Source organism: Cheilinus undulatus, linkage group 21 (genome assembly GCF_018320785.1).
Source record: "Cheilinus undulatus linkage group 21, ASM1832078v1, whole genome shotgun sequence".
Classification (NCBI taxonomy): domain Eukaryota; kingdom Metazoa; phylum Chordata; class Actinopteri; order Labriformes; family Labridae; genus Cheilinus; species Cheilinus undulatus.
Window position 1 is genome coordinate 1783921 of NC_054885.1, and position 19675 is coordinate 1803595.

At 41.2% G+C, this 19675-nt stretch overlaps 1 protein-coding gene across 1 annotated transcript in view; it reads left to right on the forward strand.

Moving 5' to 3' along the window:
- grin2ca (glutamate receptor, ionotropic, N-methyl D-aspartate 2Ca) overlaps positions 1-19675 on the forward strand; it is a 100563-nt gene that overhangs the window by 22285 nt on the left and 58603 nt on the right. Inside the window, exon 3 of the mRNA XM_041778035.1 lies at positions 10385-10986. Within this exon, the coding sequence (XP_041633969.1) occupies positions 10385-10986 (602 nt within the window). The remainder of the gene's footprint in view (positions 1-10384; positions 10987-19675) is intronic.

The following is a 19675-nucleotide window of genomic DNA, read 5'->3' on the forward strand; positions in this document are numbered from 1 at the left end:
ATAATTTTTTGTCACTTTTCAACCCATTTTTTACCATGTCTTAACCAACTCTTGCCACTTTCCACTTATTGTTGCCCCTCTCAACCCATTAATTCCACTTTTAACCCCTTTTTCCCCAATTTTTAACACCAATTTTAACATTTCACTATCTGTTATGTCCATTTTTGCCAGTTTGACCATTTTCTGCCACATTCTGCCTATTTCCTAACTCAATTAACCCATTTTTGCCCGTTTAAACCAATTTTTTTCAACTTTTCAATCCCATTCAATCACTTTTTTGTCCTATTCTTGCCATTTTAAATCCATTTCTACCACTTTTTATCCCATTTTGCCACGTTTGCCACTTTTAAGCCAATATGGCTACTGTTAAACCTTTTTAGCCCTTTTAATGTATGTTTTTTCCCATTTTAACCAATTTTGACTTATTTTGTGCCACTTTTGTCTAATTTTTGTCACTTCCAATCCATTTCCTCTACTTTTAAAATCCAATTTCACCACCTTTTCTGCACATTTTTTCCACTTTACGCCATTTTTGCTGTTATTGTCACTATTAACCCCTTTTCACCACTGTTGAGACCTATTTCACGACATTTCTGTTTTGCCCATTTTGGCCAGATTGACCTATTTCTGCCACTTTCTGCCTCAGTTAACCCATTTTTGCCGGTTTGAACCAATTTTTCCAACTTTTTATCCCATTTCACCACCTTTTCCAACCATTTTGCCTCTTTAAATCTATTTCTGCAAGTTTGTATCCCATTGTACCACATTTTCCACCAATGTGATCCACTTTTAAAGGAATATTGGCAAATTCACCTATTGCCATTAACCCTACAGTCTTAATAAAAGGTTCGTTACATTTAGTTGTCGGTGCATGCTGTTTTTAGATCTGAGATGCTAGCTCCTCTGCCAACTCTATGGAGTCTTATACCAACTTTCCCATTTTTTGCCAGTTTGAACCAATGTTTCCAACTTTCTAATCGAATTTCACCACCTTTTCTGACCATTTTGCCATTTTTTTATCCCATTATACCAACTGTTCCACCAATGTGTGCCACTTCCCTTCCAATGTTGCCACTGTTAAACCCTTTTAGCACTGTTTATGCCTGTTTTTGTGCCACTTTTATCTAATTGTTAGCACTGCTAATCCATTTTCTCTCCTTTTAAAATCCAATTTAATTATCTTTTCTGCACATTTCTTCCACTTTTAAACAATTTTAGCACTTTATAGGTCTGTTTTTTCCCGTTTTAAACAATTTTGACTTTTTTGTGCCACTTTTATCTAATTTTTGTCACTGCTAATCCATTTCCTCTACTTTTAAAATCCAATTTCACCACCTTTTCTGTCTGTTTTGCCATTTTAAGCACATTTCAGCCATTTTAACCCAGTTCAATTATGATTTTAAGAAAAGAAATGAACCTTTTTTTAAGACAGCTATAAACTACGGCACAAATTTAGAAAAAAAGATAACTGTTGCTTTGATAAGAGTAGTTATTATTCAGATAAAATAATAAATATGGGTATCACAGTTGATCTTGCTGACTCCATAGGCCCCAGAAAGCTCTCCCCTTTCTCCCTGCACTTCCTCCAGACCCAAACTGGATTAGGAATTCTGAGCATGCTCCACAGCCACAGACTTCAAATTTCAGACATATGCATGTCTGATGTTATTCTTATTCCTACATTTGATTTATTTTTGGTTTTATTTCATCAGATGCATGAAGGGCTTCCTTGTGAATCTGCATATTTCCTCAGCCTCCATCTTTACGCTACAGTCTTGTTTTTTGGAGTGGAAAATGTCCAGGGAGCGTTGTGTCTGTTCCCGGTTGCCGTGCAGGATCTGTGTGACGTCAGCAGCACAGGAAGGTGGTGCCAGGGCATTTCCTGCTGCGTGGCGGAGGCAAACATATGTCGCAGCAAAGATCCATGGCCAGAAGTCACTCTTCACATAAAAACAGCAGAGAGGCTGCAGCTGAGTCACATGACTGAGGGCCTGTTTGTTCATTTGTGCTCTGAATCTTCAGGGCTAATTTACTGCCACTGTCACGACACATTTACTGGGAAACATCATGTCGGTGTGGCTTCATTTCCTCTGAGCCATGTGGCTTCATCTCCTGTTGGATTTTTGGATGTTTTCCACGTCTTTCCATAAGCGTCATGTTCCCGAGTCATTGGGATAACCTTCAGCTTTGAGGAAGGTCTGCTTTCAAAGCAGGTGAAGGCGGTTTGTTTGAGCGCTCGGCAAACAAGGGTGGGTTTCAGCGGCATCTCTGCAGCGCTAATATAACCAGCTGTGGTTTAGAGATAATCACTGCTTTACACTCTCATCTAACCCCGAGCAGCTACGAAGCATCAGGAGTCTAATCTTCAGGCTGAAAGTGTTCATGAAACTGAAGACTTCAGGGTTTGGACACTGAAAACATCCTTCTCAGCGGTGTTAAAGGGTTAAAACTGTGTAGGGTTGGACCATGCAGATCCTCAGTGTTTCCACATGTGCTCATGAAGCGGTGTGAGGTCTGTGTGTTTCACCCTGGTGGATGTAATCTGAGCCTGGAGAAGCTAAGCTCTCCACTCAATGGCTGTAATCTTCTTTGGGACTGTAGACTATTACTGTGAGCTTCTGTGGACAACGCTGAGCGACGACAGCTTACTGCCTGATAGAGTCCTGGTCCCATTTCCAAACACTGCAGGTTATAATCGGGCATGTATTATTTATAGTATTGGGCAACATGATCATTTTTTTATTGTGGGATGATGGAGATTTGTTAGCCAGCAGTGATTTTATTCCGCCGGCTCTTCTGCATTTACGTCATCTGGGTTTTGAGGATTTCTCCCTGTGCCTCTCTGTTATTTTTATCATGGAAAACCTGGATTTGATGTGATTCATGTTACTTAACATCCCAAAATAAACTTCTCCCAAGGATTATTTCATTAATGAGCTTCTTTTGGGAATATTTCTGAAATTACACATCCTGGGGAATCTCTCTCTCTCTCTAATCTCTGACACTGGATTTAACTGCTACATACTCATACTGCGCTGATGGCCCTGAAGTTAGGTCGGTCCCGTTAAACCCGCCGTCCCCGGCCCATGGACCGGGGCCAGGCCGACCAGAAAGAACACATCTTATATCATTTCCATTTCATTCATACCACATGCTCCACTGATGTGTGCCACTTTAAAGCCAATATGGCCACTGTTAAACCCTTTTAGTTCTTTTAATGACTGTTTTTTCAGTTTTAACCCATTTTGACTACTTTTGACTAATTTTGTGCCACTTTTATCTCATTTTTGCCACTTCTAATCCATTTCCTCTACTTTTAAAATCCAGTTTCACCACCTTTTCTGCCCATTTCTTCCACTTTACAGCCATTTTTATTACTTATAAACCCCTTCTGCCAATTTTTTTCTGCCCATTTTTACCATTTCTGAACCATTCCATGCTACTCTCTGCCTATCGACCCATTATTGCCATCAATAACCCCTTTTCACCATTTTTTAACAACATTTCACTATTTTTATGCCCATTTTTGCCAGATTGACCTATTTCTGCCACTATTTTCTGCCTCAGTTAACCAATTTTTGCCAGTTTAAACCAATTTTTCCAACTTTTTATCCCATTTCACCCCCTTTCCAACCATTTTGCCACTTTAAATCTATTTCTGCAAGTTCGTGTCCCATCGTACCACATTTTCCACCAATGTGATCAACTTTTAAGATAATTTTTCCACCATTAACCCATGAGAGCCTACACACATTTCTCCTTAAGCGGGGCATCACACAGACTCAGTAGAGCATGTTCAACACATTCTGACTTTAAAAAGCACGCCTATCTCTGATGTCAAGGATAGAAAATGTTACTTATATGTCATGTTTGGCTTTTGTGGTTAATCTATTATCATCTATTATTGGAAAATACTTTCCAGTCTTGATTGCAAAGTGGTGTAATTTTATCTTTTCATTTGTGTTTATAAAGCATTAGTCAAAATCGCTTCGATTTAACAACAGACATATTTTTCAGGGGCTTTTTTTCAACACAAAAACCCGGTGAGTGGGTTCTCCACAGTCATGATTTATTAATGACATCAATGCATGTGTGCTGGATTGGTGAAATAGCAGCTTTTTAACCCCTTTTCACTACTGTTTCTGACACTTTTTGCCACTCTATGCTCATTTTTTCCACTTTTAATTCACTTTTGAACACCCAGGCAAGGAGGCTATCTTTGGCCCAAATGAAGGAGTTCAAGTATCCCAGGGTCTTGTTCATGAGTGAGGGTAGAATTGACCATGAAATCATCAGGTGCATTGGTGCAGCACCAGCACTATTGCAGACATTGTACAGTACCGTCCTGGTGAGGAGGGAGCTGAGCTGGAAGGCAAAGCTCTTAGTTTAGTAGATCTCCGTTCCAACCCTCAGCTATGCTCATGAAAATCGGACATCTGGATCTGATCGCCTCCCATTGGAGGTCTTCCGGAACAAAGCGCCACGTGTCCGTGATTTCATGTCGTGATTTCTACAAGGAAAGGCTGAGATTCAAAGAATGAAATGTTTAATCAATCCTGTCTGGACAGCGACTGTGTTATGCCATGCATCATCTGATGCTCTTATGCAGATTGTGCATTCTCAGAAAGAATCTAAAACTGAAGTTTACATACAAAGATGACTTCTCTTCTAGGCTTGATGGTGGTGCTGTGCAGCCAGGAGGATGCTGGGATGTCAGGCTTTACATCATCCTTTAGAGGCCGTTTGGTCTAAACATGTGTGCCTGGAGAGGACATGTCAGCTGCTGGAAGATTCATTAAACATTCTGTGTAACTGACTGTGACTGCTGGTTTGATTTCATTCCCACAAACACACCCCTTGGCCCGTACTGTACTCGCCCCGCACACTGACTGGAAGCTTTGAGCTGCAGCCGAGCCCGTGGTAATGCCCCAGGCTCATTTGGACTGCGAATCAGTCTGCTCTCTGCTAATTGAGCTGTTGAGATTAGAGTTTGCGAGGGGCTTTACTCCAACTATGCCCCCAGGCGATCCTGCATGTATAAGGCATACAAAAAACACAAACACTCACACCTGCACGTACACACCGTGACGGCTCGGCACCTGTTGGGGAATGAGGCGATTGAGAGTTGTTGCAGATGCAGGAAGGCGGCAGCACGAGCAGGAATAAGGGCAATAACTCTGACAGATTAGCTGTGGGACAGTGAGGGAAGGAGAAAATGAGTAGATTTATACCATCTTCACAAGCTCCTCCGTGACTAACCTGCATAAGATCCCTGCACGCAGTATGGATGTATGCAGGCAGCCGCCTGGCCTCCACTGCAGTCTAATCCATCTACGCCTGCAGCCTGTCCCTTACACTGAGCTCACAATGATTTCTAGTAAAGATGCAGATAACTGAACACCATTAATATGAATATTAGGCTGCAATAGAGACCAGGTGTTAAAATAAATGGTACAAGCCTGGGATTTTAATTGAATTAACTAGAAATGAAAAAGAATAGTCCCTAAATGATGATTAATTTTATATTCTTGAGGAGCTGTGGCTGTAGATACAGCAGGTGTAAAACTCAAACCTGTCACTGATCCAAGGCTCAATCACTGTTTAAAGATTTAATAGAAAGATGAGATATTTAAAGGCTGGATCACACTACACACATTTAGAAAGATTTTACCTGACATCAAGAACTACAAACATTTTTGTACTGTGATAGAACCAATGATTGCATTACCTCAGATCTTTCCAGCACAGAAAGAGCACGACATGTTCACAGCTGCTGGGGATTTACTGGGTGTTGCTACAGAAGGAAGCATGAGCTGCAGCAGGAAGCTGCCTTTACTGTTTTAATGCAAAATGGATGTGCAGTGTTACTTGTTGGAGAAGGCTCTGCTCTAAAGATGCTACATGGATTAGTCAAGCAGCATGCACTGACTTTCTGAGGAGCGCATGGCTAGAAAACTCCATATGGATAGATACATTAATGCAATGTGTACTGAACACAATAAAAACAAGTCAAAAAGCAATTACGCAATGGTAGCATGAATCTGAATATGAGGGTGCAGCAAATTTTAATTCATAAAGGAGGAGGCTGGGGTGGAGGAGGTGAAGCTTTAGTCTATAAAGGAGGAGGCTGGGGTGGAGGAGGTGAAGCTTTAGTCTATAAAGGAGGAGGCTGGGGTGGAGGAGGTGGAGCTTAAGTCTATAGAGGAGGAGGCTGGGGTGGAGGAGGTGGAGCTTTAGTCTATAAAGGAGGAGGCTGGGGTGGAGGAGGTGAAGCTTTAGTCTATAAAGGAGGAGGCTGGGGTGGAGGAGGTGGAGCTTTAGTCTATAAAGGAGGAGGCTGGGGTGGAGGAGGTGGAGCTTAAGTCTATAGAGGAGGAGGCTGGGGTGGAGGAAGTGGAGCTTTAGTCTATAAAGGAGGAGGCTGGGGTGGAGGAGGTGGAGCTTTGCCAGTAGCAGCAGTGCTGTGCATCAGCATTAATGCAAGCAGGGATTATTGAGAAGTACATCACATCTAAATACACTGCTGTGTTGAGAGAAAAAGCTGTGATTGGCTGTGGGAGCTGGGAGGCAGTGACAGGGATCAGCTGCTCACATATGACTACTGTGTTCTGCATGAAGAAACTCTGAAGAAGCTTCATTGTAGAGGTTGTCTTGTAATAACCTCAGAAGAACTCCCCTCGGTGCAGACCTACAGCACAAATTGCAGCTACAGATGAACGCTCAAGCCCTGTGATTATTCATAAAACTTTCTTTTTTCTTTAGAAGTGCTTCAATGGTAAGATTAGCAGCTTTAATATATTAGGTCTCAGTGTTTAGGTTTAACTCTTCCACACCAGTCTTACAGAAGAAGTGGCACTTTGAATATCCTTTGAGCCATAAATCACAGCCTCTAATTGGTTTCTCCTTTTTATCCAACCAATGGCAGGTTGTGTCATTGTGCGTCTGCTCCTCATCCTCAGTGTTCTGATTACCATAAACGATGATTAGACCACATATGTTTAAGCATTAGCTTGTTTCTGATGATAGATGATAGCTTTAGTTAGTGCTCCTGCTGCTTTATCAAGGCTTTATGCACCGGTGATAAGTCCTGTGAAAATATGAGTAATGACAAGTAGTTAACTTTAAACTATGAGTTCATTTAAAGGAGATATAGAGCTGTGATAAGGAAGGGTTAGCACTGACAGCCCACAGTAAAAAGGTGCTTTCTCCTCAAGGGTTAATGAGTGAGTAGCTTTACAACTCTGCATTAAATCCTGTTATTATAGCTGCAGCACTGTGTGGCCATACAGGAATATCTCTGAGAAAACAAGAGCAGCGAGGAGTGAAACAAGGCTACAGAAAAAAGAAAATGTTTTCAGGGGGCGTGAGCACGGTTACAGTCAGAGGCACAAAGTCTCAGGATTTAGCCGTGACGTCTGAAGTCGTAAGATGCTCATACATCACAAGAGCGCTGAACTTCTCCCAAGGACAGCAGGGAGACAGGAGGAATAAGATCACAGGCATGTTTGCTGTCTCAGGATACCCGACCCCCCTCCGATCCTCCCGCTCCGAGAGCCCCCCACCCCCCACCCCCCCGCTCAGTATGGTGGAGCTTTTTTCTCCAGAGAGGGAGGGTCAGGAGGGGGCCGCCGAGCCATCATTCTGACAGAGGAGAGAGCTTTAACAACGGTAGAGTCAAAGCAAACACTTCTAACAAGACCAGGGGATGAAAGGGGTTTTAAAGAGTCAGGGTGAGAAGAAGAGGGGCGGCATTAGAACAACGAAGAACAAAAAAGCTCATTTACACATCACAATAACTCCAGGTACCTTCTCACATTCATGCAGAGCTCGGATCCACTGTAGAGACGAGGAAGAGGAATCAGAACCTGATGAAGAACAAATAAACTTTCAGAGAGATGATGGCTGTTTATGCAGAGGAGTGTCAGTGGCACAGTCGTTAATATAAGACAAAAATGAAGAGACGAAACGAGACATGCTCCTACAGGATTGTTTGTATTTTCCTCTGCTCTGGCTCTGATTTCCTCAATAAAAAGTTTGTAGTTTGTAATTAAGGATCCTCATTGGATTTGAGCGCTGATTCAGAGTGATAAACAGGTATGCTTTAGCTCAGGGTTGTCCAAACTGCGGCCCATGGAGCATTCAGACAGTTCTAATAATAAATATGGCCATTAGAGCCTTTCTTCAGGACTGAGTTGAAGCATTTTTGGCAGCAAATACAGCCTAGAGCAGTGGTTTTCAAAGTGTGAGGCGGGCCTCCCCTGGGGGGCGCCACAGAGCTTCAGGTGAGGCGCGGAACCATAAAATCAAAAATGCTGGACAAAAATCTGTTCAGTCGAGGACATGTGCATGTGGTCTGCAGGTTGGCCTTGACAGCGAGGACACGTGGGGTCTGAATTAGGGTACATGCTTGCCAGCCTTGCCCTGGTTGGGTGTATTCTCAGAGCAACTTTGAGTTGTAGTCACCGCTGTCTAGCACAAGGAGAGGAGGAGTTTATCAAGCTAAGAACTGCCGCCCATTGGTTGTCGGTCATTTCTCTTCCAAGATCAGTCTCCCAAAGTCTCTTAACATCTCTGGGGGATTTGGGGATACACTCATCTACACAGCTATACAATACTGAAATGATACCTTTACGGGTTGGAGTTAATGAAAGAGCATGATCGACTATATTATGTGTTGGAAAGTCTGGAAAGGAACTATAACTCTTCTAGACTAAATGTCTGATCTGAAGGGATCTGAAGAAGTGAGCTTTGGTAGCTCAAATAACCGAGACAACTGAGCACAGGAGCCAAACTTGCCATCAACATACAGATCAGATATAGATTTGATACCTTTTAGGTGCCGTACCCTGAAGGTACCATCAGTAAGGGACGGAGGAAAGTTGAAGTTGTTTATTATGGGAGAGCGTATTGAGGTCGACTGCAGTTTGGAGTGTCCTCTAAATTGAGACCAGATTTTGAGTGAGTGATAGATCACCGGGTAGGAGCGAAACTGGCACAGAGAGGGGGGTGTTGGAGCACACAAACCAGAGCTTAGGTTGACTGGGCTGCAGGCGTACTCCATTTGAACCCATGCTTCAGAGCTAGAGGTAGGAGTGTCATCACTCCAGTATAGAATAGATTTTATATTACATGACCAATAATAGAGCATAAAACTGGGCAGGGCTAGACCTGCAAGTTTTCTGGGTTAACCACTTTTATTTGCCAATTTTTGCCTTTGTTTGGAATCATTTTTATTGCATTCTAAATATTATTCATTTTTCCCCTAAAAGTTATTGCAGTTGCTCCTTTTCATTCTCTGGTGTCCTGCTTTTTGTGCACATCAGGGCTTGGCTATGGAGTCTGACATTACTCTCCAAATGGTTCGATGTTCCCACCCACACTGTCAACATCACACAATACACTATTTCTGTTTTGTACTACTGCATAAAATAAATTATATTTTTTTGTTGCTTTGATTCTGGTTAAATAGAAAATGTGGTTATCACAGATTAACTCTAAAATGTTTTTTTTTTACTTTACCATGACTTCCTGACCTCCATGGGCCCCCTGTTTGGCTGAGCTCCAGAAAGCTCGCCCCCGTTTTCCCCCCTTATGGACGGCCTTGGCCACCATCATCCTCTCTATCACAGCGGCTGTTTGACTTTGACAAACGAGCTGAAATGACTCATTTAAACAGAAACTAAAACTTCACCTTCAGACGTAAAAGACCGCTCCACACTGTCGATGAAATCCTCCAGAGAGAGTACCACACAGCAGAAGATACTACAAAGTCTGCTTCCCTCCTCTCCATCTTTTTTTTAATAAAACAGGAATACAGAAAAGCCGGGCTGTTTCTCTCTCAAGGTCGTTGTATTTGCAGAAAAGACAGATGAAACACAGAGCGGCGCTGGCCACACTGATAGTGCTATCCCTCTGAATTTGCAAGTATGGATGATGGTCGGTGTTTGCTCGGCGAAAGTAAGACGTGTGAGTTTAAGTGATGAATGAGCGCAGGGGCCCCCGGAGGAGCCAAAGAAAGCAGGGACACTTAGCTTCTGTCAGAGCTGCAGAACTGGAGGGGGGAGTCACTTCTCTACTGTATTAGTTATATCTCTATGTGCAGGATCCTCAGAGGGATAAGGAGGGTCCTGCAGAGTTCAGTCTGCATGTTAAACAAATTAAATCAACATGTGTTAATTTGACTAGTTGGAGCGGAGTCGATTGCATGCAGTGGGTTAGGATTGGCTGCACACTGGGTGATTTTAGGCCCCTTTTAGGGCCCCATCAGTCAGCAGTGTGGCCCAGTTTAAGGCTTGCTAAACCAATTATTGGTCCAAATAAGATTTAAGATGTATAAATCACCCAAGATCTCCATGCACTGATCCATGTCTTCCTTTCCCACCAGGGTGAAGGCTCCAACTTCCTCCAGCTGGGCTCCTCCATCGAGCAGCAGATCAACGGCATGTTCAAGGTGATGGAGGAGTACAACTGGGAGAGCTTCGTGGTCATAACCAGCCTCTACCCGGGCTACGAAACCTACGTGGAGTATATCAAATCCTACACGGACACCAGCTACTTCATATGGGACCTGCAGGACGTTCTGACCTTCGACATGTCCGCCGACGGCATGAACGACATCCGAGCGCGGAGGCTGCTGCAGCAGATCGACACCCAGGTGCTGCTGGTCTACTGTTCCCACGAGGAGGCTCAGTACCTGTTCAGCATGGCGGCCGAGGCCGGATTAGTAGGACCGGGTTACATCTGGATTATCCCCAGCCTGGCGGTGGGAAACCCTGACATCCCTCCGCCTGACAGCTTCCCCGTGGGGCTGATCAGCATCATCACGGACCGCTGGAGGATGAGTCTGAGGAAGAGGGTCAGGGACGGGGTCGCCATCGTGGTGAAAGGCGTGCAGAGTTTCAGGAAGCAGAGAGGCTTCGTCCCCGAGGGCCACAGCGACTGTCACAACCCCGTCAAGCCCACCTCCTCTAACGACACCCTCTTCAGGTAAGAGACCACACCAAAAACAAGAGAATACAGCAATTATCCTCAGGAAAACCTGCCTTATTTTAGGGCTCAATAATGATACAAGGGATGCATGTTTGAAGGAAAGCACTCCTAAACAGTCACTTGTAATAATTCTTTGGAAATTTCTCTTTCTAAAAGATTGACTGGGATGAACTCTGGAGGTTGTTAGCTTGATTCTAACAGTAAAAAATGGCATTAATGGGCGAGGTTAAGCATTGCTTCATGGTACTTTAAATTTAGAAAACAATTATGCTCATTTTATAAAAGAGGAATAATTTGTTTCTCAGCTCCTCACTTGTGATATTACGGGTGTTTGCAAACAGCTTTTAAGCGTGCAACAACCAAAGGTAGTTTTAACATTAAGCAAAAGTAAGCAGAAGCCTTAGACCACAACAGCAACATCCCAAACTCTCAAAAAGACCCAAAATGTTCATATCAACAGACTGAAGTTCAGTAGTCCCCTGTAGACATACTGTACTAAAACTAGGGCTGAGCGATAGCCTGGATTCTTTATCACAGTATTATTTTGCTCTTTGCAGTAATGCTACGACAAAATCAACAGAAATAACACATTTAAATGCATGTTCAGGTGTGACAACCCTGTGTCTCCCGATCTAGCAGGTCACAGGAAAAAATCACTTCTTTGTAATTGTACCAAAAGTTGAAGTTTCATTTCTCTCCTGCTGATCTGCATTTGCATCATGTAGGAAAGTCGGATGTTTCTGTGGCTTTAAAAGGAACTCTGCAGGATCAGACAAGTTCATCTTGTTGGATAGATATCTGTTTTTCTTATATGTATATCGAACTAAAAAACTCACCAGATACAGTATCTGCATGCTGAGTAATTTGAAATTATAAACTCACCAGGAGGCCGCCATGTTTTGGTCCGCGCTGGAACTGTGACGTCACAGTGCCGCAGCGCTCCTCGCCGTTCCTCTGCAGTACCCGCTGTTTCAGACTGGCAGCCAGGCTGCATCTCAGAGACGCTGCACGTCTCACAAGCAGTTTTTGGTCAAATTAGACAGGAAAATGATAAATACAGAGCCATTTCTACCTCGTTGTAGCAAATATTTACGTCCACATGGGAAGAATATGTTTGAAATCTGTTTCTTGGTGAACCAGATGAAGGCCATGAGCTAAAATGCGTCTGTTTAATAAAGTTGTTCCTTAAACATTGACTCTTTATGAAGCTTTCTGTTTCCACAAGGTTCTGAATGTTGCAGGTAAAGATAAACACAGTATGAAATCACTTCCGGTTTGCGGTTTTCACAATAAAAGCCCGCTTTTGCATTCCTTTGCAGAAAGTCCCTTCATACGTACATACAGGTGCATCTCAGAAAATTAGAATATCATGAAAAAGTTCAATATTTTTTGTCACTCTTTTCTGAAAGTGAAACCCATACATTATATAGACTTGTTACACATAGAGTGGAATATTTCAAGCCTTTATTTCTTGAAATGTTGATGATTATGGCTTACAGATAAGAAAACCCAAAATTCAGTTTCTCAAAAAAAGAAAATTACATAAGATCAATAAAAAACTGATATTTTCAACAGAAATGTCAGGCTTCTGAAAAGTATGTTATTTCTATGCCTTCAATACTTGGTCAGGCCTCCTTTTCCATGAATTACTGCATCAATGCGGCGTGGCATGGAGGCGATCAGCCTGTGGCACTGCTCAGGTGTAATGAAGCCCAGGCTGCTTTGATAGCGGCCTTCAGGTCATCTGCATTGTTGGCTCTGGAGTCTCTCATCTTCCATAGATTCTCTATGGGGTTCAGGTCAGAATCAAGACCAGTAACACCATGGTCATTGAAGCAGCTTTTAGGACCTTTGGCAGTGTGGGCAGCTGCCAAGTCCTGCTGGAAAAATAAAATCAGCATCTCCATGGTGCTTGTCAGCAGAAGGAAGCATGACGGTCTCTAAAATGTCCTGGTAGATGGCTGCATTGACTGTGGACTTCAGAAAACACAGTGGACCAACACCAGCAGATGCCATGGCAGCCTGCTGACTCTCTACTGAAAATGAAAATGCTTGTCTTGCTAAACGATCCTCCATGTTTGATCGCAGCTTAACACATCTGTTTCTCATGTTTATACATGCAGATGCTCACAGAGGAAGCTGCAGACGCTCATGGATTATTCTGGGTGTAAAAACTTCACTGGTCTTAAAGAAACGGCCACCAGGGCCCATCAAACACCATGCTTCTAAACGATAAGAGTGAGTTAGTGAGTGAAGGCTCTCCCCATGGAAACGACTTTGCAGAGACTCGCTGTTAACGCTGCTAATGAATGAAAATTGAATGTGGCCCCCTGTAGCTTAAGAATATCTCATGTATATTTTATTGTCTCATTAGTAGTATTAAAGAGGCACAGAGGCTAACACTACTCTTTGAAACCGGACCCTGGAGTATTATGACAATGGAGCGCCACTGCAGCTGAGAAAGACGAGCCAGATCCAGCAGAAGGACACGTTTTTAATCCAAACATGACCGAAGCTTCATACCTAAACAAGAGCTGCATGTAATCCTGAGGGCCCAATCAAAAATCGGCAACAAAAAGTGTTTGTTTTTGCAGCTGACTGATTCACTAACAATGTGCAGCAGGATTCCTGCAGAAAAATGAGCTTTTATAGCAGACTAAAATGTTTGTTTAAACCAAAATCAGCTGTTATATTCACATATTTACTGCAGCCAATCAGCACTGGAATAAACTGCAATGTTTTTTACAAAGTTAAGCCTCCTGCCCTCCTTAAATTGACTACCCCAGGACACCTTCAAGGCAAAAATGTACACGTACAGAAACATTGCCATTAAATCAGCATACATCAATATTTTTTCTACTTTTTTCATAAATCTCTTAAACAACTTCACAAAAAATACAAGTGCAATCAAATCAATTTTGTTGCTAATCTTTGACCCATCCAAGACTCTCATCACCCCCAAAGCCCCATCTTTCCACTATTAATTTTGTGGAAAATAATTCACTTTATGTGTTTTTTTATAAAAAAAAAAAAAAACAACAACATTTGAAATAATCAAACTGGCATTTAAAGGGTTAAAATCTTGAAAATTATTGAATGTTTGGTAGTTTAGAGCAGGTCTGAAGTTGTTAAAGAGATTTTAGAAAAAAAAGTAGAAAAAATATTGATGTGTGCTGGTTTAATAGCAGTTTCTTGTACGTGTACATTTTTGCCTCGAAGGTGTCCAGAGGGTAGTAAATTCACTGAGAGAGTATGAATGACATTTAACAGTAAAACATGTTGCATTTAAAAATTTAACTAGAAAGAAAAGTTCCTTGAAAAATTTCATGCCACAAGCTGTAAAACTGACAAAATGATCACAAATTAAAAAAAAAAAAAAAGTTGAGAAAAATGGCCAAAAACGCCCGAGGAGGGCAGAAGGGTAAATGTCTCTTTCTGTTCTGGATTCTAATTTTATGGTGTAATTGTGTAAAATCAACACTGTTTGGAACATAACTAACAAAATGACACAATCAGATGGACAAAAACAGGATATTTGTGCACTTAAGAAGGATTAGGATTTAGCAAAGGGACCCCTAATCCCTAATTAGCAATTATGCTGCTGATGAATTACATAACCGATGACATGGCTCTTATCCACCAATAAAACTCAAATTTTACCACCTTCAGTCGGCTGCATGCGTGCACCCTCCTGTAGCTGCAGAGCTGATGCTACCTACCCAACCGTAAGGCTGCTAAGGCCTAGCATCCAAACCAGCTTTATAGACCGATGGGCAGCAGGAATCAGGAGATCCAAAGCGTGTTACCAAAGGAGCAGCTGGACTCGGTTAAGGTTCTAAAAAGGAGGCAGGACATCACTGAGGAACATGTATGAGCTTTCACACCACTCCAAACAAACCAGACTATCCTGGAAACAGACCGGGGTTCATTTGAAGCGGACTAAACAGCTCTGATGTAAATGTGACCTTTCTGTGTCAACCTTAGTCCTGGACTGCTCTGGCCTCCTGATGGCCATGGTCCAGGCCTGCACCAGGCCCATGCATCATCTCTACAGGTGTCCTCCGGATCCCAGGTATCCCAGTATGTGGTGATCCGGGTCAGAGCAGGGAAGCACACCAGGGTCTCTAGGCCTTTCCCAACTCCACTCACCAAAGCAAGTCAGCACACGGTCCAACAACGGTACCCAAAAATGTGCTGAAGGAAAGTCTTCTCAAAGGAGTCCATCTGGTACCTGTAGCCATCAGTCCAGGCCTCAGAGGAGTCTCCTGAGACCAGGAGGACCTAAAGAGTCCGACATTTGTCCACATGCTCAGATACTGTAAGGCCCAGTCAGTGTTTGATCTCGGCCCTTGGTTGCTGACAGGACAGGTGAACCGCCCCAGACGTTTAAATTTCAAACTCAGATGTAGAAAGTAGTCGTACCAAGTATTTCAACAGTTGCTTATTCTGCAGAAGAAGAGTCCTTTTAGTGTGAACAAAGATTATTTTAACATGTCCGGTCCTTGTTTAGTACCAGCAGGTATCAGAGTGAGACTAACTGTTGTCTTTGATTACTGATCAATCACAGCACAGAGAGGTTAGCAGCTGTTTACTTATTCATGACTTCCCATCTGTTCAGTGTTGTGACCAACATTTTATGGTGACTGTCATTCTTCCACACCGCCGTCTATCTCCCCCACTGCTCTGCTCAGCACTACCTCTCCTGCAGACTGTCAGGGAAGCAGAGGAGCCGGGCGTCTCCTCGTTTCAACCGAACCCTAAAGAGCCATCAGTGCCACCAAACATGGGCCAAACGTCATTACTCAAACAGCCAGGAAGACAGGACAGCAGTCTGGCCCAGGTCATTCAAGGAGAGGTGTGGTGTTTACATGAGTGAGAGGATGGCTGATGCTAGGTCAACTAGCACTCACTAATGCATTTGTTCCCTGGTTAACTAGCAGTAAGTTACAAGGTCATTTCTCTACTGGGTAGTTAGCAGGTAATTACACATTATTCCTGTGATTAACATGCAGTTACTCACATATTCATCTCAGGTAGCATGCTGTGATTAATCATTGTTTCTCTTTTTAACTAGCCTTTGATTGCAAATTAATTTCCCAGAAAACAAACTGTTCTGTTCCTGATCATTCTTTGGTTCACTAACAATCTATGAATCTGGTTAACTAGTTTTCACCAACGCACTGTTTCGTATGCTAATGACCCATTAGTTCTCATTCTTTTCCTGTCATTAATCTCCTGGTCTTTCTCTGGTTTATTAGCCATTAATCTCTTCATCTTTCACTGGTTTATTAGCCATTAATCTCTTCATCTTTCACTGGTTCATTAGCCATTAATCTCTTGGTCTCTCTCTGGTTTATTAGCCATTAATCTCTTCATCTTTCACTGGTTTATTAGCCATTAATCTCTTCATCTTTCTCTGGTTTATTAGCCATTAATCTCATGGTCTATCTCTGGTTTATTAGCCATTAATCTCTTCATCTTTCTCTGGTTTATTAGCCATTAATCTCATGGTCTATCTCTGGTTTATTAGCCATTAATCTCTTCATCTTTCTCTGGTTTATTAGCCATTAATCTCTTCATCTTTCACTGGTTTATTAGCCATTAATCTCTTCATCTTTCACTGGTTTATTAGCCATTAATCTCTTCATCTTTCTCTGGTTTATTAGCCATTAATCTCTTCATCTTTCTCTGGTTTATTAGCCATTAATCTCTTCATCTTTCTCTGGTTTATTAGCCATTAATCTCTTCATCTTTCACTGGTTCATTAGCCATTAATCTCTTGGTCTCTCTCTGGTTTATTAGCCATTAATCTCTTCATCTTTCACTGGTTTATTAGCCATTAATCTCTTCATCTTTCTCTGGTTTATTAGCCATTAATCTCATGGTCTATCTCTGGTTTATTAGCCATTAATCTCTTCATCTTTCACTGGTTTATTAGCCATTAATCTCTTCATCTTTCTCTGGTTTATTAGCCATTAATCTCTTCATCTTTCACTGGTTTATTAGCCATTAATCTCTTGGTCTCTCTCTGGTTTATTAGCCATTAATCTCTTCATCTTTCTCTGGTTTATTAGCCATTAATCTCTTGGTGTCTCTCTGGTTTGTTAGCCATTAATCTCTTCATCTTTCTCTGGTTTATTAGCCATTAATCTCTTCATCTTTCTCTGGTTTATTAGCCATTAATCTCTTCATCTTTCACTGGTTTATTAGCCATTAATCTCTTCATCTTTCTCTGGTTTATTAGCCATTAATCTCATGGTCTATCTCTGGTTTATTAGCCATTAATCTCTTCATCTTTCTCTGGTTTATTAGCCATTAATCTCTTCATCTTTCTCTGGTTTATTAGCCATTAATCTCTTCATCTTTCACTGGTTTATTAGCCATTAATCTCTTCATCTTTCTCTGGTTTATTAGCCATTAATCTCTTCATCTTTCTCTGGTTTATTAGCCATTAATCTCTTCATCTTTCTCTGGTTTATTAGCCATTCATCTCTTCATCTTTCTCTGGTTTATTAGCCATTAATCTCATGGTCTATCTCTGGTTTATTAGGCATTAATCTCTTCATCTTTCTCTGGTTTATTAGCCATTAATCTCATGGTCTTTCTCTGGTTTATTAGCCATTAATCTCTTCATCTTTCACTGGTTTATTAGCCATTAATCTCTTCATCTTTCACTGGTTTATTAGCCATTAATCTCTTCATCTTTCTCTGGTTTATTAGCCATTAATCTCTTCATCTTTCTCTGGTTTATTAGCCATTAATCTCTTCATCTTTCTCTGGTTTATTAGCCATTCATCTCTTCATCTTTCTCTGGTTTATTAGCCATTAATCTCATGGTCTATCTCTGGTTTATTAGCCATTAATCTCTTCATCTTTCTCTGGTTTATTAGCCATTAATCTCATGGTCTTTCTCTGGTTTATTAGCCATTAATCTCTTCATCTTTCTCTGGTTTATTAGCCATTAATCTCTTCATCTTTCTCTGGTTTATTAGCCATTAATCTCATGGTCTTTCTCTGGTTTATTAGCCATTAATCTCTTCATCTTTCACTGGTTTATTAGCCATTAATCTCTTCATCTTTCACTGGTTTATTAGCCATTAATCTCTTCATCTTTCTCTGGTTTATTAGCCATTAATCTCTTCATCTTTCACTGGTTTATTAGCCATTAATCTCTTCATCTTTCTCTGGTTTATTAGCCATTAATCTCTTCATCTTTCACTGGTTTATTAGCCATTAATCTCTTCATCTTTCACTGGTTCATTAGCCATTAATCTCTTGGTCTCTCTCTGGTTTATTAGCCATTAATCTCTTCATCTTTCACTGGTTTATTAGCCATTAATCTCTTCATCTTTCTCTGGTTTATTAGCCATTAATCTCATGGTCTATCTCTGGTTTATTAGCCATTAATCTCTTCATCTTTCTCTGGTTTATTAGCCATTAATCTCATGGTCTATCTCTGGTTTATTAGCCATTAATCTCTTCATCTTTCTCTGGTTTATTAGCCATTAATCTCTTCATCTTTCACTGGTTTATTAGCCATTAATCTCTTCATCTTTCACTGGTTTATTAGCCATTAATCTCTTCATCTTTCTCTGGTTTATTAGCCATTAATCTCTTCATCTTTCTCTGGTTTATTAGCCATTAATCTCTTCATCTTTCTCTGGTTTATTAGCCATTAATCTCTTCATCTTTCACTGGTTCATTAGCCATTAATCTCTTGGTCTCTCTCTGGTTTATTAGCCATTAATCTCTTCATCTTTCACTGGTTTATTAGCCATTAATCTCTTCATCTTTCTCTGGTTTATTAGCCATTAATCTCATGGTCTATCTCTGGTTTATTAGCCATTAATCTCTTCATCTTTCACTGGTTTATTAGCCATTAATCTCTTCATCTTTCTCTGGTTTATTAGCCATTAATCTCTTCATCTTTCACTGGTTTATTAGCCATTAATCTCTTGGTCTCTCTCTGGTTTATTAGCCATTAATCTCTTCATCTTTCTCTGGTTTATTAGCCATTAATCTCTTGGTGTCTCTCTGGTTTGTTAGCCATTAATCTCTTCATCTTTCTCTGGTTTATTAGCCATTAATCTCTTCATCTTTCTCTGGTTTATTAGCCATTAATCTCTTCATCTTTCACTGGTTTATTAGCCATTAATCTCTTCATCTTTCTCTGGTTTATTAGCCATTAATCTCATGGTCTATCTCTGGTTTATTAGCCATTAATCTCTTCATCTTTCTCTGGTTTATTAGCCATTAATCTCTTCATCTTTCTCTGGTTTATTAGCCATTAATCTCTTCATCTTTCACTGGTTTATTAGCCATTAATCTCTTCATCTTTCTCTGGTTTATTAGCCATTAATCTCTTCATCTTTCTCTGGTTTATTAGCCATTAATCTCTTCATCTTTCTCTGGTTTATTAGCCATTCATCTCTTCATCTTTCTCTGGTTTATTAGCCATTAATCTCATGGTCTTTCTCTGGTTTATTAGCCATTAATCTCTTCATCTTTCACTGGTTTATTAGCCATTAATCTCTTCATCTTTCACTGGTTTATTAGCCATTAATCTCTTCATCTTTCTCTGGTTTATTAGCCATTAATCTCTTCATCTTTCTCTGGTTTATTAGCCATTAATCTCTTCATCTTTCTCTGGTTTATTAGCCATTCATCTCTTCATCTTTCTCTGGTT